At 42.0% G+C, this 26,838-nt stretch overlaps 1 protein-coding gene across 4 annotated transcripts in view; it reads left to right on the forward strand.

The window, feature by feature from the left end:
• The window catches only part of KIF1B (kinesin family member 1B), a 148,175-nt gene that overhangs the window by 102,343 nt on the left and 18,994 nt on the right, over nt 1–26,838 (forward strand). For 2 of the 4 annotated variants that reach the window (XM_060013900.2, XM_060013909.2), the window contains 14 exons: nt 1,277–1,455; nt 1,611–1,748; nt 2,924–3,172; nt 10,281–10,399; nt 11,381–11,466; nt 11,812–11,941; nt 12,117–12,279; nt 14,967–15,057; nt 16,827–16,945; nt 17,602–17,657; nt 19,773–19,881; nt 21,246–21,312; nt 22,246–22,330; nt 25,021–25,126. In XM_060013900.2, coding sequence (XP_059869883.1) covers nt 1,277–1,455; nt 1,611–1,748; nt 2,924–3,172; nt 10,281–10,399; nt 11,381–11,466; nt 11,812–11,941; nt 12,117–12,279; nt 14,967–15,057; nt 16,827–16,945; nt 17,602–17,657; nt 19,773–19,881; nt 21,246–21,312; nt 22,246–22,330; nt 25,021–25,126 — 1,697 coding nt within the window. The remainder of the gene's footprint in view (nt 1–1,276; nt 1,456–1,610; nt 1,749–2,923; nt 3,173–10,280; nt 10,400–11,380; nt 11,467–11,811; nt 11,942–12,116; nt 12,280–14,966; nt 15,058–16,826; nt 16,946–17,601; nt 17,658–19,772; nt 19,882–21,245; nt 21,313–22,245; nt 22,331–25,020; nt 25,127–26,838) is intronic. The other 2 variants (XM_060013919.2, XM_060013929.2) reach the window with 1 other exon arrangement.

The following is a 26,838-nucleotide window of genomic DNA, read 5'->3' on the forward strand; positions in this document are numbered from 1 at the left end:
ATGAAACAGGTTTCTATATGCCTGTATTTAATATATGTACCTGGAACATAGTAGGTACTAACTAAATATTTGTTAAATGAAAATTTTAAAATAACATGTTTTCTAGCTTATTTTACAAGCAAGGAGACCGTATTCCTGACAGGAGCTAGAGAAACATATTGGTAGCAAAATACTTCTCTTGGGTTTCTGAAAATCTCAATTTTCTTTTAGTTTTCTACCATTAAGTTGGCACTTCTAAGTCCTATGTGCCCTCTCATCTTCTAGGGTCTGAGAGGCAGTTTTGTGTGATGGACAGGCGTGTACACTCTGCACCCAGACAGCCAGGTTCCAACCCCAGCTCTCCCAGTTGTTTGACCCTAATAGCCCCAGGCCTCCAGTCCCTCACCTGCAAAATGGGTTTGGCAACAGTGCCTGCCACCCAGGGATTTTGTGAGAGATGAGAGAGTGAATGCATGGAAGGTGCTGAAGTAGTGCCTAGACATGGTAATTAATATTACTGAAACATCACACCACATCTTAGATTTATTCTTCTTTATGTCCCACGGTTTAACAGTCTCCTGATGGCTAAGATTTACAGGGGGCGGGGTGGGAGGGGCAATACTGTGAAGTAGGTAAGAGCACAGACTGCCTGGCTTTGGGAAAAATCATTATCTTCTCCGAGGGCTATATTCTAGTTCTGTAAAATGGGGATAAGATGTCTTATTCATTCATAACCCCATCTCATTTTGTAATCATTTATTAACTATTTCCCTCTTCAACTAGACTAAAAGATGGCAGGGACTATCGTTTTGTCTTATAGCTGTATATAGCATTTCATTAATAGTTGGTAAAAATAGAGGGTGGTATCAAGAAATAAATGACATGATGAATGCAAAGCACTTAGCCTGTGGTAACAGTTTTAAGAGTAATAGTTGTAATCCTCTGAATTTAAAATGGAAAACCTTAGCATGCCTCCACCCTCTCTCATTAGTGGGTGAGGGTGCACTCCTGGGTCCACCATTTGTTCTCTACAGAAGTCTTCGTTCAGTCAACCAGAGTATATTTATTGAGATTTTAGGTTGTGCAAAAACACTGTGCCAGGCTAGGAAAACAAAGTCTGTAAATAGCTTAATGATTAATATACAAGTGGCCACTTTTTTCAGTTGATCACAAGCTGTTGAGCATGTGCTGCTGTTTGACCTCCTTCCCATCAGGCATGATTATATTGCCTTGTTTCCAAAACTTACTAGCTAAAAACAGAAAGGCCGTTTGTCGATGGTTTCTTCCTTCCATTTAGGTGCAGTTTCAGTTTGTTCTTCTGACTGACACGTTGTACTCCCCTTTGCCTCCTGAATTACTTCCCACTGAGATGGAAAAAACTCAGGAAGACAGACCGTTCCCTCGTACAGTGGTGGCCGTAGAAGTCCAGGATCTGAAAAACGGAGCAACACATTATTGGTCTTTGGCGAAACTTAAGTATGAAAATGTCATGCATAAAGCCTTTATTCTTATTTAATATCATTAAATGGTGGGAGCAGCTTTTTAAAATCTTACATGGAAGATACTTCCAAGATGAAATTTTGATGTGACCTTGTGATACTAACCCAGCACACTTTATGGTTACTGTACAGGCAGAGGCTGGATTTGATGCGAGAGATGTATGACAGGGCAGGTGAGATGGCCTCCAGCGCCCAAGATGAAAGTGAAACCACCATGACTGGCAGCGATCCATTTTATGATCGATTCCATTGGTTCAAACTTGTAGGAAGGTAAGTAATGATTTTATTGGTGTCTTCTTTTCAGGTAATGAATGGTTTTATTTTAATTGTTTAAAGGCTTAGCAGATATTACAGGAAGTTAAAGAAAAAGTACAAAAAAGCCCCATTTATAATCTTATCCACTCATACACAGCCACTGTGTCATTTGGTATATTTCCCTTTAGTTTTACCCAACAGGCACATTTTTTTTAAGTTTCAGACTTTCAATCAAAGTAACTGACAGTCTTCCCTGCCTGTCAGCTCATTCACAAAATGTCTTACACTTGACCAAGATAGATTTAAAAGAAAAAGGAAACCTGTGTCTGTATCCTGCATAGTTTAAAATCACAGTATGACGTCCAGTTTATCAGACTGCAGTCTCTCCATGATTGTCCTCACTTTAATTTTTAAAGCAGTTCATCTCACTTTAGTCTTTGCCAAGAGTGAATAATTGCACACCTTAGTAATCCACCTGAGCCTTTTTTGTGTATACTTTACTTTCAGCATTTAACGTGAGTCCATAGTGAATCACGTTCTTAGAGGTTTAGAATTTTTAAAGCAGAGAAGTATAAGTTTTCACCTCAATGATTTCAGAATTTGAAAAATTTTCTAATTGCAAAAACTTTCCAACAGTTTTAAAGGAACTGGGTTAAAAGGTGGAGCTGAAGTCATAGTATTTTGTAGAAATGAAGTAAGTCTTTTCCAGTCTACTCTGATAGTAGAGCGTTTTCAAAGAGATGAATTGGCCAAACACGTCTTACCCAAGCAAGGCACATACCTGCTTTGCCATATACCATTTCATCTGTTTTGTTTTCTGCTCAGAGATGACATGGGAATTGGAGTAAAGATTTAAACCTTATTATTTCACCTAATATTGAGTGGCTCCTTTGAGACCTGGCTGCTGATTTTTTGTGTGAACTGGAGAACTTAAATGTTTTACAGCACATTGTTTACCTCGGATATTCTACTCATGTATTTCCTTTGCTTTTCTCATTCCAAGGATCAGTCCTTGTTCCATTTCACCTGAGCCAGATGATTTATGCTTATTTTATCCCTTTGCTTTTCCACTTGCTTGTGTTGTTTTGGTTCCCCAGTGGGTTCTGTCCTGTTGGCAGCTGTAGCTTCCTGTTTAACCAACTATTCCTCTCTCCTTGGCTGTGTCCGTCGGCATCTTACCTGGTGTCTAGCGCCCCCATTTTCCACGGCTGTGTGAATGAGCGCCTTGCTGACCGCACGCCCTCCCCCACTTTTTCCACGGCCGATTCCGACATCACTGAGCTGGCTGACGAGCAGCAAGATGAGATGGAGGATTTTGATGATGAGGCATTCGTGGATGACACCGGCTCTGACGCAGGGACGGAGGAGGGATCAGATCTCTTCAGTGATGGGCATGACCCGTTTTACGACAGATCCCCATGGTTCATTTTAGTGGGAAGGTTGGTGAGGTTAAAGTGAGAAAGGCAAAAAGGGACCAGCTCTTGCTCTAAAGAGGCTCCTTGTGCAATTTTGGACACTTTTGCTTTAGCCAGTTCAATTCATGACACGCTGATCTGGCTGAGAGAGCCCTCAGGCAGCATCTGTGAGGTACTTGGCCTACTCGGTACGGCATGCGGCAGCGTGTGGACACTCTCCGTGGAGGATTCCTTGTCTCAAACTGCCCTGTAATTTTGTTCTGAAGGGGGAGACCCCAGAGGAGAAAATAATCAAAGCTAAGAGTCACACCGTTACGGAGTTGAACAATGTCATTGTGTCTGATGTTTCCTCTTTGTGGGAATGTGAGCTAGAAAGCAAAAGGGGCAACGTGAGAAGGATAGCAGAGCAAGTCCAAGGCTAGGCTGAAAGGACTCGTGGCATCAGCAGGAATCGCGAGGACAGAAGTGGAATCAGGAGTAGTGTTAGGTTTATTTCTTGCTTAGTCTGTGAGTCCAGAAAAGACTCAAGAGCGTGAAGTTTCCTCTTTGTCTAACTAAAATGGATGCCTTTCTTTGGCCAGTTTCATAGATCTTTGGCTTGTGCTAAGATTTTACCTATAGGCATTATAATGATGAATCTCAAAAAATTATCTGTTGAAACCGTCAACAATGGATATTTGTTCAGTGCTCCATGACACTGCTTCGTGTTCAGTTCAGCTTACCAAACCAAGGCATTGTCTCTGGCCCCATCTGTCAGTGATGCAGAGCTCTCAGGCACATGCTCCTAATACTGGGGTCTTTGTCTATATCCAGTCTTCATGCTGAAGTAATTTTAGTTACCAATTCAACAGTGCAGCACTCACTGAATTAACAAAAAATTATGTCTATGCTTTGATTTAATTTCAACACTGCATTAAAACCACATGTTGTTGAACCCTTTAAAAATAAGGGAAATTATATTAGTGTTAGTGGATAAGCACCAGTTATCTAAAACTATGAAAGTGCAGCGAGTCTCCTGACCCATTAGGGACACAAGGTTCTAAAACTTAGCTCAGAGTATGGTGTTGATTACCTGGTGAGAACTAAATAAATAATGTAGAAGATGATCACTTTTATGGAAAGGGGGAAAAGAAAAGCTTTTTGATAGAAATTAAAGCCTCAATTATGACCGTGGGCTGTACTATTAGACAGTCTTGGGGTTTTACAATGGTAAAGGGGCATTTATTCAGTTTTTCCATGAATAAATATAAAGGATTATACAACCATGAATATTGTCTGGTGTATTGCCAGGAATAGATGCTTGGAATTTCAGAGAAGCTGATTTATATTAAAATTGAGAAGGGTACTTCTGTGTACAAATAATGGGACCATAATGCTTTCCTTACTTTATGGCTGTTTCCGTCCTCTTCTGAGAGGGTCGGAAGTTGGAATCAAGTTTTTATCCACAAACTGCTTGGTCCTGATGCCAGTCTTGCAGCTTCTCACGCTGCTCACTTTGTTCTACATTATCACACATGAGGAGTAGGTAGCTTCACCCTATGTGGTGTGGTGGAAAGAACACCGACCTAACTTAGGACAAGCAACTAAAACGGAGACCTGTTAGGTTCTGAAGTATAAACTGAAGAGTTAGGTAGGGAGAAGAAAAAGCATTAAAGATCTTTTTCATCTTTTGTATTCTTTCATCCACACTAGCAAAATGAATATCCTGGTTCTACTCAGAATTCTACTCAGAAGCATTTGTATTTTGAGCCAGTTGTATGAAAATCCCACGTAATGTGGAAATTCTCTGTGTTAAGATATATGTATTTTCTCTCATTTTAATCGTATCAGATTTAAGTGTAGGTATAAGGCAATCAGCTCTACTTTGATTTTCAAATAAATTATTTGTGGAGCTGTGGCTCAGGAATTGACCTTTCCATTTCTTTGGGTTCCCAGATTCTAAAACTGACTTTGCTTTGCAAGAAAAGTATTAGGGGAGAAGGTGAAATCATAGCAGTCAGCAGAGTGAAGGGTAGCTCTTTATTTTCACCCTCGACTGCATTTCTTACCTACAAACAATTTGTAATAATGCAACATCACCCAGTTACGTACCAGTCATTCTCTGTGTAAGAGGAGTAACTTCTGTGCTGTTTTTGTGATTCACGGGATTAGATTTCCCGTATTGGCACATAATTGCAAATACAATTTACTTATAAAATTTTCCAGTTTTTTGTAAAATTCCATTTATAGGTTTTGATTCATGGCCTTGGCTGCCTCTGGTGAATTTTTATATGAAAATTAAAAGAGCTTGTCCCTTTAGCTATTCTCTTATGGCATGCTGGGATGTTATGAATCATCCATCGTCATTTGGGATGAAATGTAAAGTATTTAGGCTAGTGTTCTGGGTTAAAAGTCTCCTGGTTATTCTGTGACCTAAGTACCTGAACTGACATTCTTTCTGTAACTGATCATAATTATGCTGGTTTTTATTATCTTTATGTTGACAGAATTTGTTACCCTTTTTATGTAACTTCATAGAACTTTATGCTAATACATCCTTTACATCTTCCCCTCTCTCGTCCCTGTTCTCTTTCAGTCTGCTAGGTCAAGGTACAAGGATTCTCAAGAATGAAGAATAATTATAAAAACTCTAATTTAAAAAACTTCGTAAGAGAACGAGAACATTTATAGAGCCCAAAGCATTGATTTTGGACCAAAGCCTGTGTTATAATAATAAGACAAGGAGCTGTCTAGTGACTGTGCAGTTGTGTAGTCACAGTGCCGATGCACACGCCACTGCCATTGAATTATAGAATTCTCTCTTCTAAAAAGGGAAATTTACAAGAATACTTCCTATTCTTCCACTTTTGGAGTAGCCGTTGCCATAGACAGAAAGGAGATTCTATCCATACTGTTTGTGCAAACAGTACTTTATTGTAATTAAAAACAGGGGTTCCTGTTTTTGAGTAGCTACTTTTAAGTATAAAAATAGCTATACAAATTAAATAAGGTTAGGAATCTAAACATGTCCTAGTTAGTTAATATCCATCATGAGTATGGCTTTGAAAAATCAACCTAATATAAAGTTGAATGGCTTTGCTTCTCTACCTCTGGTTTAACCCATTTTTCTGGAAAAATCTTCCACTTCTACTTAAAGATAGAGGACAGATCACTTTCCCATTCACTTATGTACATAGATGTTCAATCACTCACCAGATATTTATTGACCAGACATGGTTCCTGCCCTCCTGGGTTTTCAGTCTGGTGGGTGAGACAGACAAATAATTACATAAATAAATGGAAATCATAGCAATGATGGAGTTGTGTGTTACTGAGATCATAAAACACTAGGGGGACCTGTCATAAGAGAGTGGTATTTGGAATATGATGTGAAATCAAAGGCATGAGGTGGGTAGAAGAGCTCAGAGAGGACAGCAGACAGGGGACGAGCATATACGATGGCTCTTTAATGGCCAAGGCATTGAACGCGGGCAGTGGCTGGAATGCCAGTGAGAAATGAAGGTGGTCTGTATGTGTGCTGACTTTGAAAGTGAAATTATCCATTTGGTACCTTATGCCAAATTCGTAGTCTTTAAACTCTATCACAGTAGTTGATGTTTGAGACTCTTGTTTGTAATCCTTTTTAGACTTTTCTTTTAAAAATGTTTGTACAACGGAGCTTTATCCCTCTTTTTTAGCATTGCCCTCCCCCACCTTTGGAGCAGACTGAAAGGGAAGTAGACATCATTTGATCTGATTCAGTGTCCACTTGCAATTATTTTTGTTATACTTTCATTTATGTTTCATATATGGTCTTTCAGTTTTATTAACATTTGTTTTTCTGTGGTGCATTTTGTCAATTTTCAGAATTGTTTTCATTACTTGGAGTTGAAATCCCAAGAATCCGCTCCATCTTCCTTTTCTTTGTTTTAAAGTAGATTCAGAGCAGGAAAAGGTGCAGACATGCATGCAGGCATACCTCGGAGATATTGCTGATTTGTTTCCAGACCACTGCAATAAAAGCAAATATTGCTATAAAGCCAGTCACGTGCCTTTTTTGTTCTCCCAATGCATATTAAAGTTATGTTTACATTACATTTGGTCTATTAAGCGTGCAAAGCATTATGTCTAAAAAAACCAGTGTATGTACCTTAATTAAAAAATACTTTACTGCTAAAAGGAATATGCTAGCCGTCATCTGAGCCTTCAGTGAAGCAGGCTTTTTGCTGGTGGAGGTTGCTGTTCGATAGCATCTAACCCACAGTAGAACTTTCAAAATTGGAGTCAGTCCACTCAGACCCTGCCATTGCTTTATCAGCTGTGTTTATGTAATATTTTAAATCCTTTGTTGTCATTTCCCAGCATCTTCACTGGAAGTAGATTCCATCTCAAGAAGCCACTTTCTTTGCTCATCCATAAGAAGCAACTCTTCACCCATTAAAGTTTTATCATGAGACTATAGTAATCCAGTCCCATCTTCAGGCTCCACTTCTAATTCTTGTTCTCTTGCTATTTCTACCGCGTCTGCATTTACTTTCTCCACTGAAGTCTTGAATCCCTCAAAGTCATCCATGAGGGTTGGAGTCAACTTCTTCCAAACTCCTGTTAATATTGATGATATTTTGACCTCTTCCCACAAATCACAGATGTTCCTAATGGCACCTACAATCCTTTCCAGATCCATCAAAGAAGTCACTGTCTATGGCAGCTGTAGCCTTACAAAATGTATTTCTTAAATAACAAGACTTGAAAGTCAGAATTATTCCTTGACACATGGGCTGCAGAATGCGTGTTGTGTTAGCAGGCACGAAAATATTAATCTCCATCAGAGCTCTTGGGCTACCAGGTGCATTGTCAGTGAGCAGTAATATTTTGAAAGGGCTCTTTTTTTTTTTTTTGCCCTGAGCAGTCGGTCTCAACAGTGGGCTTAAAATATTCAGTAAACCATGTTGTAAACAGATGTGCTGTCATCTAGGCTTTGTTGTTTCATTTATAGAAAACAGGCAGAGTAGATTTAGCATAATTCTTAAAGGCCCTAAGATTTTCAGAATGGTAAACGATCATTGGCTTCAACGACAGGTCACTAGTTGCATTAGCCCCTAACAAGAAAGCCAGTCTGTCCTTTGAAGCTAGACATTTACTTCCCTCTAGCTCTGAAAGTCTTAGATGGCATCTTCCTCCACTAAAAGGCTGTTTCATCTACACTGAAATTCTTATTCAGTGTAGCCACCTTCATTAATAACTTAGCTGGGACTTCTGGATACTTTGCTGCAGCTTCTACATTAGCACTTCTGCTTCCCTTTGCACTTTTATGTTATGGAGACGACTTCTTTCCTTAAACATCATGAGCCAACCTCTGATAGCTCCAAACTTTTCTTCTGTAGCTTCTTTACCTCTCTTGGCCTTCATAGAACTGAAGACAGTTAGAGCCTTGCTCTGGATTAGGCTTTGGCTTAAGGGAATGTTGTGGCTGTTTTGATCTTCTATCCAGACCACTAAAACTTTCTCTATATCATCAGTAAGGCTTTTTTGCTTTCTTATATCACTTGTGTATTCACTGGAGTAGCACTTTTAATTTCCTTCAAGAGCTTTTCCTTTGCAGTCACAACTTGTCTGACTGGCACAAGAGGCCTTGCTTTCAGCCTGTCTCAGCTTTCAACATGCCTTCCTCACTAAGCTTAGTTATTTCTAACTTTTGAGTTCAGGTAAGACACGTGAGACTCTTCCTTTCACTTAAACACTTAAGAGGCCATTGTAGGGTTATTAACTGTCCTAATTTCAGTATTGTTGTGTCTCAGGAAATAGGGAGGCCCAAGGAGAGGGAGAGAGACGGGGGAATGGCCTGTTGGAGCAGTCAGAACACACATTTATCGGTTAAGTTCAGTGTCTTGTATGGTTGTGGTTTGTGGCACCTCTAAACAATTACAACCGTAACGTCAAAGATGACAGATGACCATAAAAAAAAAAAAAAGAAAAAGTTTGAAATAGTGTGAGAATTACCAAAATGTGACACAGAGTCATGAAGCAAGCAAATGTTGGAAAAATGGCGCCTTGCTGGAGACAGGGTTGCCACAAACCTTCAATTTGTAAAAAATGCAATATCTGCAAAGCGCAAGAAAGTGGAACACAATAAAACGAGGTATGCCTGCATGTGTCACATTTAGTTATGTGTGATTTCTTGATGCAAATGTTTACTCTTTGTCTTGTCTTGTCTTCAAAGATCAGCATATACCAAGTGGGAAGACAGGAATAATAGTAGGAACTAGATTCTGTTTCCCACCCACTAATTGGAATGAACACCCAAGCTTTGTGATCACCGGTTTGTGTTGCTTAAAAAAAGTCAATAGCTACAAAATAATGAAAGAAGAAAAAAAGAGAACAAATGTGATATGACTTTGCTAGTTCATTTGAAGTTGAAAAATGTTAGGTCTTACCTCGTGTATATGCATTTCTGAATAAAGTTTTGAACCCTAGAAGCAAAAGCAACCCTTTAGGGATCAGCTGTCTCCTTCTCCCTTAGCATTTATCTTGATGTCCATCCAGAGTCTCTTATAAGCTCACTAACAAAGAAATTTCTGGCTACATGGCCTTTCTGCCCATATGTGTCAGTCACCCTGCCTAAAGATCATAGTCATTTCTTAGGGTAAAAATAAAGACCCACAATGTTGTGACTTGAAATCCATTTTAGAGTTATTGACTGTATTTCAGTCACATTTCTCTGACCATTTTTGTCTGCTGATTTCTGTATTATCTATTGGGGAAAACAAAACAAAAACCTCTTTGTAATTAGTCACATTAAAAGGTTAAACTCCTTAATGGGCTCCCTTTTCCCACTCGTAGCAGTATTTGTAGAGGAGTATCTTGGAAGTCTACTTCCAGTGGTCACTCTACCTATGGTAGTAATTCTTATAGGGAGTAATTTGGTGTACGTTGGTCTTTTCCACTGCTTTACCAAGCATTTGCATTTGTTTATACGTTATGTATTCTGAAAAAGCAACAGGAGGCAGTCTGAGAGTACAGAACAGAGAGGTGACCTTAAGACAGGGCCCAGAAGCCAGCTCACAGTTTCATGAAGGTATTCTCAGTAAATCTGAAAGCCACCTTCTCTACCTGTGGGATGCTCAGATGTCTGTCTCCTGGTTTCTGTCTCTAGAGCATTTGTTTACCTGAGCAACCTGCTGTACCCCGTGCCCCTGATTCACAGGGTGGCCGTTGTCAGTGAGAAGGGCGAAGTGCGGGGATTTCTCCGTGTGGCTGTGCAGGCCATCGCAGGTAGGCGCCCCTCTTCTGAAATGAGGGCCGTGGGTCCTCTGCCTCGAGACAAAGGAGGCCCGTTCCGTAAGGGCTGCGCTTCAGTGCAGACTGAAGAAAGCCTTTATTGCTTCCTTTCTAGCTGTTGTTCCCAAGTATCACGAGTAGATCCTGTTTGGTTTGGGCTACTGCTGTTTTGGAATAATGGGGTAAAGGGATCTCCTTTAACATGAAGAACAACCCTTGGGTTACCTTTATAAAAGTCATTTGCATTTTAAATGATGTACCTTAACTGCTTCAGAAATAACAGAGGATTTTCAGACGGTTTCTTGCCTAATTTTCTGTCAGGATACTTCTGCTAGACGTTTCTGTACTTTGGCTGCTGTTGTGCAATGTGTGGATCAAGATGTTGACACTTCATACTTTTTTCCAAGCTCCAGCCTACATTCTGAAGAAAGAATGTGGCTGTTTCCTGTAACGTTTCTGTTTTAGTTTCCAACTGCTGTGCTGTATTTAGTGACCTCTTTCAGCCTTTCCCTGTGGAAATGCATGATAGTCACCAGCGTTGAGCTATGGAGGTCTTCACAAGTACAGTCTAATATTTTCAGATATTTATTGAGTATTATTGAATATAATCTTGTCAAGTGAAGGGATCAGTATTTCTAAGTATGACATTCGAACAACATCAAGAATGAAACCAATCCTTTATTCATTAGTTTCATTCGAGCTAAGGAGGTGGTAAGTTTACCTGAGTAGAGTTGGAAGCAGCCTATTTGACTTTACTGCTTTGGTCTCTTTCTTTCTCATGCAAAAGACTTGTTCTTTAGTGTCTCCTCTTGTATTAAAGTTTGAGAACCCTAAAGCCCACTATCTCCTATTTATTTTTATTTTACTTTCCTATATATTTTTATTATTGTAATCCAATAGGAGTCATTCCTCCTTGTCCCCATATGTAGTCTCATCCTTGCTTTTTTTTTTCTTTTTTTTTTTTCCTCTACTTAGCGGACGAAGAAGCTCCTGATTATGGTTCTGGAATTCGACAGTCAGGAACAGCTAAAATATCTTTTGATAACGAGTACTTTAATCAGGTGAGAAATCTGCCAGGAAGAGGAAAACCTTGTGGAAGGATAAGGAAGTAGGCAGGTTTTGTAAGGAGGATGTTCAGCACTGGAGAGCAGTTCTGCCTAGAACTAAAAAGTATAGGTTACCATAGGATAGTTAATAGAATATGGGACATGTCTAACAATGACCGACGTGAGGGTAAAGGCCCAGCATTTATATTGTGTTGTATTGCCTTTTCTCAGGCAGCTCTTAATCCACATAACTTTTCAGTCACTATTATTTGTTGGGCAAATAAATATAAGTTACGGAAATGGGGGGGAAATATGTTGTCATACTACTTTATCATCTACTTACCCCTGCCTTGTTTTCAGAGTGACTTTTCTTCGGTTGCAATGACCCGTTCTGGTCTATCCTTGGAGGAGCTGAGGATTGTGGAAGGACAGGGTCAGAGTTCTGAGGTCATCACTCCTCCAGAAGAAATCAATCGAATGAATGACTTGGGTGTGTAATCAGAGTGTACTATGATTGCATATGTTTTCAAAGAGGGAAAAATACTGACCATTGTCAAGGAAGATAGTTGCTTTTATCATCTAGGGATGGAAAGGTACACTCTACTCTCTAAAAGGTGCTTTGTGTGTTACTTGAACCATATGTGTGTTCATTTGACCCTCTTTAGATTTGAAGTCAGGCACTTTGCTGGATGGTAAGATGGTAATGGAAGGATTTTCTGAAGAGATTGGCAACCACCTGAAACTGGGCAGTGCCTTCACTTTCCGTGTAACAGTGTTGCAGGCCAGCGGAATCCTCCCAGAGTATGCAGATATCTTCTGTCAGTTCAAGTAAGCCGCCCCTTTGCTCTGCCTCCCTAGGCTCTTATCCCGGATGATGTCCTTTGTGCACTATAGAGCGATGTAACACTTGCCAGGTAGTACACTCTTGAGAGAGAAATGACTACCAGCCACTGAAATAAAATGCTTTCTTCACTCAAGATGGGAGTAAGAACTGGAAACCTACAATGGAATGAAACAGTTCATTGTGGGGAGGAGTGTGGCCACATATCCTGCTAGAAGGTTTGGTTGTGGACTGTCCCCCTCTGCCAGGAGTATAGGATCAGATCCAGATGAGCCTACTTATTAGTCTTTTTAAATGCTCTTCGTGCTGAAATGTCTCGTTAATAAACAAGTACGAAAACAATGAATTATCCAACCGCCAATTATGCTTATTTAATACTTGGGAAAGGGAAAATGTAAGTCATTTAAAGAGCAGCAAAATTCTGCATCCGCTGAAAAAAAGCTAGTAAGTACGTAGAGAAGATGTGACAGGTTTCATTTCTCATCCACTTTCTAAGCATTTTCTATCCTATAACCCTCTGGAGCTCTGTGCTCTAGGTACTTTCGTCTCAAGACCTCCAAAAACAGTTTTTTGGAGAATCTTTAAGTTTTAATACCCCCAAACATCAATACGTCTTCAGTACTTGGAAAGGGCCACAGTACAAGAGAATGAAGTCTGAGCCACCCCATTCCTAAAGCCCACAGTTTGCCACTGGTGCCACCAAAAGGCTGCTTTAGATTTCTGCCATTCATTTCCCCTCAGTATGTGCCTTAGCCTTCCCTGGGGTCCTAAAGCAGCATTGCTTTTTACATAGATTTTAGCCAAGTCCTCAATTAAATGTGATTATTACATGGTAAGCCGCTAATATCATTTGCTGTAATTATAATTGATGAAATAGTATCTGTCCAGTGTAGGTTTTGCCCATTTAATGTGTTTTTGCTAATAGCCTCAGTTAGTAACTGATGTATTTTGTGGAAAAGACCTACTTGGTTAACTGACATCTGAAATGGCAATAGTGGTATGTTGACTTCTGTCCTAAAATCTCCTGAAAAGAGAGTAGCATCTCCACCTGGCATTCGCTCTGGAGGAAAGGGCATGTTGACTCATGCTGAAAGAAGACTCAAGTTCTTCTGAGGTTTTTATCAGCTCTCATCTGGCCTGCATAGGGAAAACAGAGCTGTAGAGCAATGTGAATGATTTCATGCGTCACCTCTGTGGAACCCCAGGATATTTGTGTGTGCTCCAAGCAGAGCCTTGTTGGAGTGTAGATCAGAGATCAGCTGATGCTCATGGCGCCTCTGGCAGGTACACTGTGTGGTCTGGAGAGGAAGAAATTGGAAGAAAAAAAGGAGTAAGAAGTAAGAGAAGGAAAGGGAGAGAGGTAAGGAGAAAATGAGAAGAAAGAAAATAGACGAGAGTGCACGTGGTGTGGAGTGCTATAGTGCCACAGCGGTATGTAGCATCAGCGATCTGGACGCCTGGCAGAAGTACACCACTGTCTTCGGGCTCCGTGAATTACAGTTGACCCTTGAGCAACTCAGGAGTTAGGGCACTGACCCTCCGCACAGTCAAAAATCCGACTGTGTATCCAGGGTTCCACCATATCCGCAGTTCCGCATCTAAGGATTCAACCAACTGCCGATTGTGCAGTACCCTAGTATTTACTATGGAAAAAAACCCATGTATAAGTGGACCCACGCAGTTCAAACCTGTGTTGTTCAAAGGTCAAGTGTAATTTGGAAGACTGGTAGTTCATGATCCTGGTCTTTCTACCCCCTACTCTAAGTGTTCTTGGACTTCCCTGGTGGTCCAGTGGTTAAGACTTCGCACTTCCACTGCAGACCCTGGTCGGGGAACTAAGATCCCACATGCCGCGTGGCACAGCCAGAAAAAAAAAAGTATTCTCTTATTTCCATTTTTTTCTTGCAGGAGTATGCGATGTCCTTCTGGTGCATATTTCTATCTGGCAGTAAATCTTTGAATTGAGTATTCTGTAATTCTCCACTTCTTTTTATGTCAGACTAATAATAGGGAGGGAGAGAGAACAATAAAATCTCATATTTATGAGAATAAGTCAACATAGCCCACTGACTCAAATATTTCAGGAGTATTTTCTACATTCAGAGCCCTCTGGGAGACACTGTCTTTTGGGGAGACAAGCAAATAAGTACATTATTACAAACAATGATATCATTGCTGTTGAAGAAAAATAGGTCTCTAGTGCTGTGGGAACATAGAGCTGTTTGAGTGAGTCAGGGGAGTTTTCCTGGAAGAGGTGATATTTGAATCTCCTCCTAGCTGGTCTTAGATAGACTCCCAGGCAAGTATGCTGTCCACAGGCTTTGATACTACCTTATAGAAGCTTTAATCTGCCAAATCTTTTCTGTACAAAATGGTTTCACAATTTTTATTTCAGTAAAAAACTTTTACAAGGGAATAGGAGTTCACTGAATTCACTGTTCATACATTCACAAGGCTAAGTGATAGGGTTAGTTGATTTTTCAGTCATTTTTGACATAAAAGCTAAAATGCTATCTGAGTGATATGGAAAATGTTCTCTACAAGGAAACGTAAATAACTTGACTCAGTTAAAGACTCTACTTAAGTAAGGTGCTACTTTCCAGTGGGATCCAAGCTGATCCTGATGAAACCATTAATACGAAATTCACGCGGGTCTTTTTTTTTTTCTCTTAAGCTTTTTGCATCGCCATGATGAAGCGTTCTCCACTGAACCCCTCAAAAACAATGGCAGAGGAAGTCCTCTGGGCTTTTATCATGTGCAGAATGTAAGTGACGTGGACGTTTTTGCCAAATGTTTTGCGGGTTTGTGGTACCTTGAAGCAGCTGGGGTGAGGCAGTCGTCATGTGTGGGGGCCCTTTGGCTTTCTCAGCTGAAGAAGGTTGATAATCTAAGCTGCTGTGTAGGGGGAGCTCTGTGATGAGAACAGACAGTGGAGGGAGCGGCCAGGGCCCTGAGCTAATCCTCAGTGGACAGAGCAGGCAGCATCTTCTCTGAATTACAGTGGGGCCTGTGAGTAGCCTGGGGGTTGGTCTGCCAATAAATTCTTTGTCAGTTTGAATATAGTGAGTTGTTTTAGTGTTTCCTTCCTAGAATAATAAGCATGTTGCATATGAGTTTTGTTAAATATGTTATTCTTTACACCATAAGAGACAAATAATTTGGTTGCAATTAATGTAGAAACTATGAAATACATTTTGTAGCTAAATTAAGATTCAGAATCTGTTTCCTTGCAGCTGATTCTATGATTAGCCCTCTAATGCCCCTTACAACTCTCTCATAAGTGGAATAAGAAAACAGACCTTCTATCTCTTCTAGAAAGATTTGCTCAACTCTGTTCAAAAGTCGTGATCCTCATTACAATAGCTAACATTCACTGAGAGCTTATTTTGTGTCAGTCATTGTTATAGGTGTGTTTTTGTGTCTTAATTCATTTAATCCTCACTCTTATGCCATATACTATCATAATCCCCACGTTATAGTTGAGATTACCGAGGCAGAGAGCACTCGAAGTCACTCACCAAGGTTACAAAGCTAGGAAGAGGCAGAGGTGGGGTTTGAACCCAGGGAGACGTGGCTCTAGCATCCAGGAGCTTCACTACTGCTTGAACAGTCTTGTTCTCTTGCCAACCATAATCCACTCCCTAAAATGCGAGAGGAAAGAGCAACTCCAGAAATGGAACAAGCAAATACAGAACACACTGTTTTCTTTTTGATGTTTAATTGTATAAATATGAGCATGCCTGTATATGATAAATATTGATTGGCTCCTGTGCACAAGGACTGTGTCTGACGCCACGGGGGGGTGCTCAGATGGATCACAGGGTAGATTATGCCTCCGAAGAGCTTAGAATTATGATAGGGGAAATAAATGCATATTTAAACTGTAGTGATACAGGATATAGAAACATTCGAAAGTTATTCATTAAATGCAACGGGAGTAGAGAAGGGAGAGTTATTTCTACTAATGGGAAGAGTCTTTTAAGCTACATTCTTTGTTGGGGGTGGATGTTTTTGTAGAGAAAGGAGGTGGGGGAACTTCCTGAAGACTGTAGTGTAAATAAGAAAAGGTGGGTCACGCTTGGCACTGTACCTGGCACAGAGTCTGCAGTCGTGTTTTTCATACTGTTGTTGCCATTTGAGCTGGGCCTTGAAGTACAGGGATGACAGAGGTACAGAGATGTGGGAAGGCCTCCCAGGCACGGCTGAAGCCTGGGCCAGCCCTCAGGCACGGTGGAGGAGAGAGCAGGTGAAGGGAGCAGCAGATTGAGTCCAAACATTGTGTGAAGGGCAGCAGAGGGGCCAGAGGTCATTTGGGGCAGACAGTGGAGGGTGTTGAATGCCTGAAGCTTGGTGAAGTTAACTGTAGAACGAAAACCAGAGAAGAGCCCCTCTCTTTTGGTGTGAGAGGCCTTCATAGTAAAATTCCCAGCACATACTGGGTACTCAAAGTGCTGTAGTGCTGTTTGCAGCAAAAATGTGTATTTTCCTATAATAAATCTTTCGCTAATCTAGGTTGCCTTTATTCCTTATTAGATTGCAGTGGAGGTGACGGAATCATTTGTGGACTATATCAAAACCAAGCCTATCGTGTTTGAAGTCTTTGGGCATTATCAGCAGCACCCACTTCACCTGCAAGGACAGGAGCTTAACAGGTTTGGACCGAATGAGCAAAGATTTTTGTTATTGATATTATTGTTGTTGTTATTGTTGTTACTGTCACTTGCTGGAAAAGAAGAAATCTTTTGAGGAATTAAGATAGGTAAATAACAGTTTTATATATTACCCTATGTTTCCATTTCAGAAACATCACCATCTTTCTTCTAAGCCACCCAGTCACTAACTGTAGGTAGAGCAAACTGAGTTTTGCCCAGGTGACCTTGAGTACTGTCTTTTTGTAGGAAGAGACTTTGAATAGGATAGAAAGTTGGGGTGATAGGGATATAACCTGAAAGTTGTGTATAATTGGTCCTAACCGCCCAGAACTTTATGAAGCATAAAGCTACTATGAAGCGTGTGTCTCTAAGTGGAGACATCAAAATTGGGGAGGAGGACAATGATGGGGACTTCGGGATGATGGCAGAGTGTCCTTGTTAACAGAACAATTTTTCTTATTTATTAGCTCTGACTTACAAGGGGACTTTTATCAAAATGTCTTAGCCTCAGTTTTACTGTGTGGGTTTATATCTGATATCTGATAAGGTACCAGAGTTGAAAGTACAAATGATCCATTTTTAAAGGGGATTTAAACACGCCACTAACACCAGCATGGGACTGTTTAGTCTTGAAGAACTTTTGTCTTCCTTTGCAGTCCACCCCAGCCATCTCGACGATTCTTCCCTCCGCCCATGCCACTATCCAAGCCAGGTGAGCACAGCTGTGTTCTTTGTATGATGTACATCTCTTATTCTGAGTGACTTTTCAGATAAAAAATCATATTCAAATTCCTACTCCACTTCTGTGCATCCTTGTGTGTTCCGGTGTCCAGTAGGGACGAGAATTGTTGGTTCCTGATGGAAATAAGAGGTTCCAAACAATAGGGCTCTATATCCCCGCCGATACTGTGGTCTTCTTACTGCAGATTTTGATAAGCTCCATGCTCCTAAATCTCTCTGCTTTGTGTGTAACTCCCTTTAACTGTCAGGTGACTGGGCACTCCTTTGCATATTACGTTTATTCCGCATGTTCATGTATCCTGTTCTGATTTTTCTTTGTTTATTTTCATCCCTTTTCCTCGTTGCCCACTTGCCTCATTCCCACCCCGCCCTGTGCTCATTCTCCACCTCTGTGCTCCTCGCCTCCGTCCTGCCTTCAGACCATGAGAGAAAGATTGAGCTGATTCGGTTTCTCATATCTGACTATGTGAATGTGCATGTGTTGGACACATTTTCTGAGCACGCCAGTGTGCTCGCATCCTCCGCCATTGCCACCTTCCAGGATGAGGCTGACCCAATGCCGCCTTTTCTCTTTCTGCCAGTTCCCAGCCGCCAGACCGAGAGGGTACCTAAACGAGATGGTTAGTAGCTAAAATTAGCTCTGCCTTAGATTTAGAACCATCCTCAGAGGCTGGTCCTAAAGCCTGGCTCTCCGTGTATGAAACACCGACGTTTCTGTTTGCTACTTGACCTGCATGTAGAGTTCAGCACATTGTCAAGATCATATCACATTTCCTTCAGAGAGATTTTTAGGAAGCACCTTCTCTATTTATGCCCCTTTCACATCATCCAGGGGGGTGGGGGGGGCTCCTTATATTTGTTGGTGTGGATTCTTTGCAATGGTATTTTTAATTTTAAAGGATTTTTTACTGGTAGCTGGCTTTTTGTAATGCTCTAGTTTTGCTTTCTGACCCTCAGATGCCCACCAGAGCCATTAACCCCCTGTTACCTTCTTGACTAGCATCATCACCAGCTTACCTGGAATTCAGCTGGGGTGAACAATGCTGATAGGCCATGCCTCTGAATAGCACTGTATGAGTCACACAGGCCCTTTAGATGCATTGTGTCCGTGGATCCTCACAACATCTTTTTAGATAGTAGGCAGGATATTATGATCTTCATTTTCTAGTTGAGGAGACAGACTCCCAGAGGTTAAGTGACTCAACCAAAGTTTCATAGCTAGTTAGTGGTTGAGCGATAATTAGATCCCAAGTCACTGGACTCACACCACTGCTCCCAGGTTCAGAGCAGAGAGCCCTCTTTGTATTGCCAAGATTTCAGAATTTCTACATAGTGTTTCAAAATGCCCACCATGTGGAATCTGAAATTCTTGAAAATACGGGGGTTTTGGCTAATATATTTCATCAGTACAGATAAGAATATGGAATTCACATCTGAAGAAAATGAGTAACATGAGATCATTTACAGAATCCTGTATTTACAGATGAGACCAGTGGTTTCCAAACTTGTCCACACATTAGAATCACCTGGGGGGCTTCAAACCTCTCAGAGGGCTGAGTCCCACCCCTAGAGACTGTGATTTAATTGGCTGGCGGTGTGGCCTGGGCCATCTTTAAGATCCCCAGGTGACCCTCATGTGCAGGGAGGTTCAGGAACCACTGGGTTGGAGGGTGGGTCTTTCCCGCCACAGCAGCTTTGATGAGGCCCTGTGATGAGCGAGGCTCGCCCCACATTGCCTGTCCCACATTGTTACCGTGCTCTGCATGCTGCAAATGTGAGAGTCTAAGGAAGGTTTTTTTAATGGTTTTGTGAGCACATTTACTCTGCATCAAACCTGTTTTCTCATCATTGGGTAGTTTGTTGAGAGGGAAAAAGATGCTGACTCTTCCGTTTTCCTTGTTCTCTGAAGTTAGAGGTACTGCTATAGTTGACGGTGAAGTTTCTCTGGCTCTTCTGCACTGAAATCTATCCCCTCACTCTCGCTGCCTTTCCCAAGTGTGTCCTTGAAGACTGACATTAGAGAAGCTTATACCTTTGCTGAGTAGACTTGGACCAAATTTTAACATTTTCCAAAAACTTTTAAAAGTTCCAGCCACCAAGTTAAATACCATGAGCAAAACCAGCCTTGGCCAGAGCATGAGCAAGTACGATCTTCTGGTTTGGTTTGAGATCAGTGAATTGGAGCCTACAGGAGAGTAAGTCCAACTTTATAAATTTTTAAATATGACAACTTTTCCAAAATTAGAAAATGTAATTTTGAGTCTCTCGTCTTTGGGTTCACAGAACATTGTCACATTCCAGTTTTGAACTGAATTTGGAGTGGGGAGGGTCTTTATATTATTCTTTGAATCAGATGTTTGTCAGAGAACTGTCTAGTATGATAATGTACCTTCTTGTTAGCAATAGCAAGATCATGAAGAATGGCGCTTTGCTATGAGGGAAGACAACCTGCAAAGTGGGTTTTAGCAGCAGCAAAGCAAAGGGAGTCAGAAGCATGTTGCACATAAAAGGGCCAAAGGCATATCGATATGTCAGGGGATTAGGGGACAGAATGTTTCTGTAGACCAAGGTTTCTCAGCCTCTCACTACTTGGGGCCAGATGGTTCTCTGTTTTTGGGGGTTGTCCTGTGCATTGTAGGATATTTAGCTGCATCCCTGGCCTCTACCCATAAGATGCCAGTAGCACCTCCCCTCCTGCTGTGACAACAGACATTGCCAGATGGCCCCTAGGGGTCAAAATTACCCCCAGTTGAGGACCACTGGCCCAGATCAAAATGATCAGCATCAGCTTACTCTCTCTGTATGAGCTGTGTTAGACTAAGTGACGAATGTAATTACTGTTTATAGTTGTCTCAGAAATGCTTTTGAAAAACACAAAAGAGATCCCTCTCCCGAAACAGAGGCAAGGGGCTGTATCAGTTAGTGTAAAGGGTAGGGGATAAATGTTATCTTAATGATCCTCTATTTATAATGCTAGGTAATACCATTATGATCACCTCCATAAAACATTTATTGGGTTCCTACTGTGTGTGAGGTTTGGCTCTATCGATCCTATATAGAGTTGTCAGTAGTGACATTGCTTCGAGGAATTTGACTTTCCACAGACAGATCTATAATGTGATTATAACTTGCATTATGAGGGAGCAGTAGTTACAGTAAATGGTTTCTACTGAGTTAATTGCTTTCTGATTCTTAAAAAATGATCTAGAATCTGAAATTATCTCTTTCTTATCTCCTGACACTTGCCATTGCAGTTATATGTTATTTATGGAAATATCTGTTAGACAGAGAGCTGGGATTGGAGCCAAAAGATGTTACTGCCCTATGAATACTTCAGTCTAGTCAGGATGATGAGACATACATATGTGGAAAGGTTTACTAAATGCATATGACTGTCCAATTAAATGTCCACCCCAGATGGTGAGAAAGACATGGGATCAGGGTTTAGAAAACAAAGACCACTGAGGGCTGGAGTGACCAGGGAGGACCTTGCAGGTGAAGTTTCACTTAGCACAAGCATTCTGTCTAACTCCTTTCTTTTACATTTCTGTTTTTATAGGTATATTCCAGCTGTGGTTGACCATACAGCAGGCTTGCCCTGCCAGGGGACATTTTTGCTTCACCAGGTACTAATGAAGGAGCAAAAGAGGGCTTAGAAGGGAACACCAAAAAAGTTAGAATAAGAAACATAACTCTCTGTTTCTCTGCTTTTTTTAATCTCCATTTCAAGGGTATTTGGAGGTCAGGGGACAATGCCCCATCATTTTTTTTTCTCCTTTCCTTAATGTTTCTCAAACCTTGGCTTATATTTATTGATATATACCCTGGCTTTTATGTGTAAATATATATATATGGGGTTTTTTGGGGGTTTTTTTTTGCGGTACACGGGCCTCTCACTGTTGCGGCCTCTCCTGTTGTGGAGCACAGGCTCCGGACGCGCAGGCCCAACGGCCATGGCTCACGGGCCCAGCCGCTCCGCGGCATTGTGGGATCCTCCCAGACCAGGACACGAACCCGTGTCCCCTGCATCGGCAGGCAGACTCTCAACCACTGCGCCACCGGGGAAGCCCCGTAAATATATTTTAAAAGAGCTATCTTGAAAGACTTTGTGTCGTTCAGTTACGTAGTAATTTGTGCAGCTTCCATGTTATTTTATACAATTTTCACTTGGTGATGTTTGGAAACCCTGCTTTCACAGCCAAAAGTTCTTAATGGAGATTGAAGATGAAGGTTTCAGTGGACTAAAAATCTGGCCATGAAATGTAGGTCCCCCTTTGGCAAATCAAAAGTAGCTTTAGTCAGTGCCCAAAAGTGCTTATGAGCCAGATGGGCACACTCGGGGACTTTCAATCTGGGCATCGGTTCTTAAAAGCCATATCAGAACCTGGCTCTTCCTCAGTCCCTGACCTGTGTCCCTTTGTTCAGAATAGCAGTGTGGACAGCATTTCCCCTCCCCCTCCATACCTCCCCTTCCTGCCCATCAGACAATCCAGAAAACAACAGACAAGAGGAAATAAGAGATTGTCCCAGCTAAATTGCAGCCCTGCTCCATTATCTAGGGCATCCAGCGAAGGATCACAGTAACCATTATCCATGAGAAAGGGAGTGAACTCCACTGGAAGGATGTCCGTGAGCTGGTGGGAGGTGAGTATGTTCCAGCAGCTGAGGACGGGCCTTAGCGGAGTGACTGCTCCCTGTTCGGAGCACAGGGAGTGTGCGGAAGGCTGCGCTGGAGAGCGTGACTGTCAGAAGAGAGTCCTTGAGTTGGAAACTACTCTTGTTTCCCAGCTCCCTTCATCAGTTATTCAACCTGCCATTGTTTTTCTCAGTGCCTGTGGGAGCAGTTCTGGGCCCGAGGCTGTGAGAGGGCCTAAGAGAAGTCTGCTCCTTGTGAGCTTGGGGTCTAGTGAGGAGACAGCGTGTGTGCATGTACAGAGCAGTTTGATGAGTGAGTACCAAATGAGAACAACTGAAAGACCTGTGCTGAAAGAGTTGCCGACAAAAAAGATCCAGGAGAACTGGGTTAGCTTGTGGGAGATGATCTGAGTAGATTTGAGAGAACTTAGAGGGTTTCGTTTTTCTGCAAGCATTTGGAATTAGAGTCAGCAATGTCTAACGTGCAAATGGCTAGAAATCTGTGGCCAGAGTGGGGAGACGAAACTAAAGCACCATGAGAGGAAAGAGTGGCCAAACAGCATAAGCTGTAGAACGAGAGCCCGAGGCAGGGGGCCTGAACCTAGTTTTGCCATGGACCCCTTTGGCAGTGGTGAAGCCTCAGAATTATGTTTTTAAATGTAGAAAATAAAGCACTTAGGACTACAAAGGGAACTACTAATATTGAAATACAATTGTTAAACTACTAAACAAATTTGTAACATAAGCTCTTCAATGATGTGGTCAATAAGCAGCAGGTCTAATTTCTATCATTTCAAAGTGGTGACGAATGTCAAGATACTTCACATTAGTGTGATATGAAAACATCTGTGATTTCTGCTGGGGACAGAGGTATGGGTACTGCTGATTCTCCTGTGGTTTGTGCCCTCCCCTCATAATTGCAGGGAAAGGCAAATTTCAGTTAGAGGTTCCTGAAAATAAAGTTGTAATTTTTTTTTCCCGTCCAGTTCAGACCTCCTGAATTCTAACCATAAACACCTTGCATATCTGTGGACCAGATTAAGAAGGCCTGGAAGGAAGATTATACTCTGTCCTATCTGGGGCAGTGGTTTTCAAGCTTTTCAAGATTAATTATTACATAAAACAAGAGAGATGCTTTCTGACCAGAAAGGGTGGGGTGCAGAGGCAGCAGTTAACTAAGGCTTCTCTATAACCCTATGGCTTATTATTTTTATAACAAACATGAAATGTGGCAGGTGCTTTTCTGAATGCTCTAAAAATATTAGTTTATGTAACATAACAAACATATAATATGATCATAACAATCTTATAAGGGAAGAATTGTTATTCCCACTTCACAGGTGAGGAAAGTGAGGCTCAGAGGTTGAGCATATGCCCCGGCCGCACAGATAGTTAGTGTTGGAGCTGACATTTGAACCCAGGCAGTCCTGCTCCAGAGACTGTGTTCTTAACCTCTATGCAGTGCTGCATCCCCTACTGTTATTTGAAAACAGCATTGTAAGATTTTGAAAAAGAAAGTGGTGTAATGAAGGCAGTGGCTTAAGAAGTTTGTAGAAGGTGAGTGTGGGATGGCTTGGAAAGGGGGAGACGTGAGAGCAGTAGGGAGACCAGTTAAGTGGCTGTTGCCATGTCTGAGATCAGAAGGGGATGACCTTCGTGAGCAGGGCAGTGATGTTGGAAATTAAAGCTGAGACATATATGAGAAGCTCTTTGAACAAAGAGTAAGTTTTCACCGTTGGCTAAATGTGGGATGTAAAGAGGAGATAGAATATGGAGAAGAATGGAAGGCCAAGAATTACAGAATTAGACTGTAGGATTATAACTGACCAAACAACGCTTCCGGCACCTGAAATTACACAGAGATTTGACAGTCTCTTTTTGGCCTAATGAATTACCGCTTTGTTTCTATTTATTTATTTATTTATTTATTAAAATCAGTTGATTTTTTAAAAAATAATTAATTAATTTATTTTTGGCTGTGTTGGGTCTTGGTTGCTGTGCGCAGGCTTTCTCTAGTTGTGGCAAGTGGGAGATACTCTTCATTACGGTGCACGGGCTTCTCACTGCAGTGGCTTCTCTTGTTGCACAGCACAGACTCTAGGCGTGCGGGCTTCAGTAGTTCTGGCTCCCGGGCTCTAGAGTGCAGGCTCAGTAGTTGCGGCGCAAGGGCTTAGTTGCTCTGCGGCATGTGGGATCTTCCTGGACCAGGGCTCGAACCCGTGTCCCCTGCATTGGCAGGCAGATTTTTTTTTTTTAAATAAATTTATTTGTTTATTTATTTATTTTTGGCTGCATTGGGTCTTCGTTGCTGCACGTGGGCTTTCTCTAGTTGCGTTGAGCGGCAGTTACTCTTCGTTGCAGTGCACGGGCTTCTCACTGCGGTGGCTTCTCTTTTTGCGGAGCACGGGCTCTAGGTGCACGGGCTTCAGTAGTTGCAGCACGCGGGCTCGGTAGTTGTGGCTCACGGGCTCTAGAGTGCAGGCTCAGTAGTTGTGGCTCGCGGGTTCTAGAGCGCAGGCTCAGTAGTTGTGGCGCACGGGCTTAGTTGCTTCACGGCACATGGGATCTTCCTGGACCAGGGCTCGAACCCGTGTCCCCTGTATTGGCAGACGGATTCTTAACCACTGCGCCAGCAGGGAAGTCCTACCACTTTGTTTTTAAACATACCCATGTTCTGGTTTCTTTCTTCTTTCTCTCAGGCCGGATTCGGAATAAAGCTGAGGTGGACGAAGCCACAGTTGATGCCATCCTCTCCTTAAATATCATCTCTGCCAAGTACCTGAAGTCTTCCCACAACTCTAGCAGGTGGGGCACCCGGGGAATGTGGTGAGTCAGCCCTAGGGGGGGTTGATTGATTCACTGTAGATTCCTTGTTCATTAATGACTCTCCCCTTCTCACTTCAAAGTTCCCTGTTTCCTCCCCTGTCCGCCCTGCTCTTCAAAAATAAAAACATAAATCATTGGAGGTACTTGTATGTGATGATACCCCCAGAGAATGGAAATGTTCTATCCCCTGGGGAGTTTGAGTAGATGTAATACAGTGACAGAGAAAAAGCAGAAAAAGAAAACTCAGCATGCCACCCAAGGGTTTAAAAGTACAAATTAATTACGGCTAAGACTAAATGTTTTCCTATGAAGTGATTGCTGTGGAGAAAGACCTCTCGGCCTGGGGTGTCATGGGAGCATGCCCTCCAAGGTATAGTGAACCCTCTTGTGTTCATCTTTGCTGCTGCCAGTATCGGCTCAAGGAGTCTCAGTATCTGCTTTTCATTTTCCTTTATGCATAAAGGCAATAAATTATTATAAACTCTTCTAAGATTGGCTGCTATAAATAATGAATTTTATTTTAAATTAGTTTCCCTTAGAATTCCATTTTATAATCAAGTGATGACAATGCATAAAGTACCTAGCCGTTCTACATTCCCGTGTCAGACTGGAAATAAATCTGCTGGGGCGCTCTTACCTCCCTGGGAAAGGAGTCCCGTCATCGTGCACAGAGACTCCCATTTCTCTACGTGGTGAGGGCTAGGAAACAGGAGTGGCTGTGTGTTCTAATGTGGGCTCAGAACTCAGCCTTTGAATTACAGGAATTCTCTGTGGTCTGCCTGTTCCTAAAAAAGTTGCTCACATGTGTTGGCAAGAGGGAGAGGAAAAATGAGACAATAAGCAGAAGCAGAAATGAAAAGTTCGGGCCAGGATTAATTTCTTTACATTGTTTCTTTATGTTACTGTTTTGCATGGGAGTGAGGAAAAGGAAACAAATGTCTGTTTGCTTTTTGCCAGTCAGAGGAGCTGGCAGAAGCTGTGGACACAAAGGGAAGGTGGGTGAGAGGGTGTGTACCTATGTGGAGGGGGTGTGGCAGAGGTAAAGTAGGGTGCTTTGACCCCCGCCTTGGCCTATTCCTGGGCAAAATCTTGAACAATACCATTTCTCTGAAGTCAGCATTAACCCCACATAGCGTTCCCTCTTCTGCCAGACATTTACAGCAAGTATTCAGCTGGCATTCACCACATTTTCCTTGCAACTATGAGAAATATATCTTAAACTTCCCTATGGTACTTAGCAAAACAGGGAAAAATGGTGTTTGGTTGAAGTGCTGGTTATGTTAAACTTGCCTACATTAGAGTAACCTTCAAAAGTCCTTTGATTCCTGTCCGGCAGCGTGTCACATGCTGTAGAAGATGAATTTGGCTTTGTTAGAAGCAGTTTATCTTTCCCAGTAGAAGCTTAGAGTTAATCAAAAAAGTTGCTGGGACTTCCCTGGTGGCGCAGCAGTTAAGAATCTACCTGCCAACGCAAGGGACACAGGTTTGAGTCCTGGTCCAGGAAGATCCCACATGCCGCGGAGCAACGAAACCTGTGTGCCACAACTACTGCGCCCACGTGCTGCAAATACTGGAGCCCGCGTGCCTACAGCCCACGTGCCACAACTACTGAGCCCGTGTGCTGTAACTGCTGAAGCCTACGTGCCTAGAGCCCGTGCTCCACAACAAGAGAAGCCACCACGGTGAGAAGC

Source organism: Delphinus delphis, chromosome 1 (assembly GCF_949987515.2).
Source record: "Delphinus delphis chromosome 1, mDelDel1.2, whole genome shotgun sequence".
In the NCBI taxonomy this organism is placed as follows: Eukaryota; Metazoa; Chordata; class Mammalia; order Artiodactyla; family Delphinidae; genus Delphinus; species Delphinus delphis.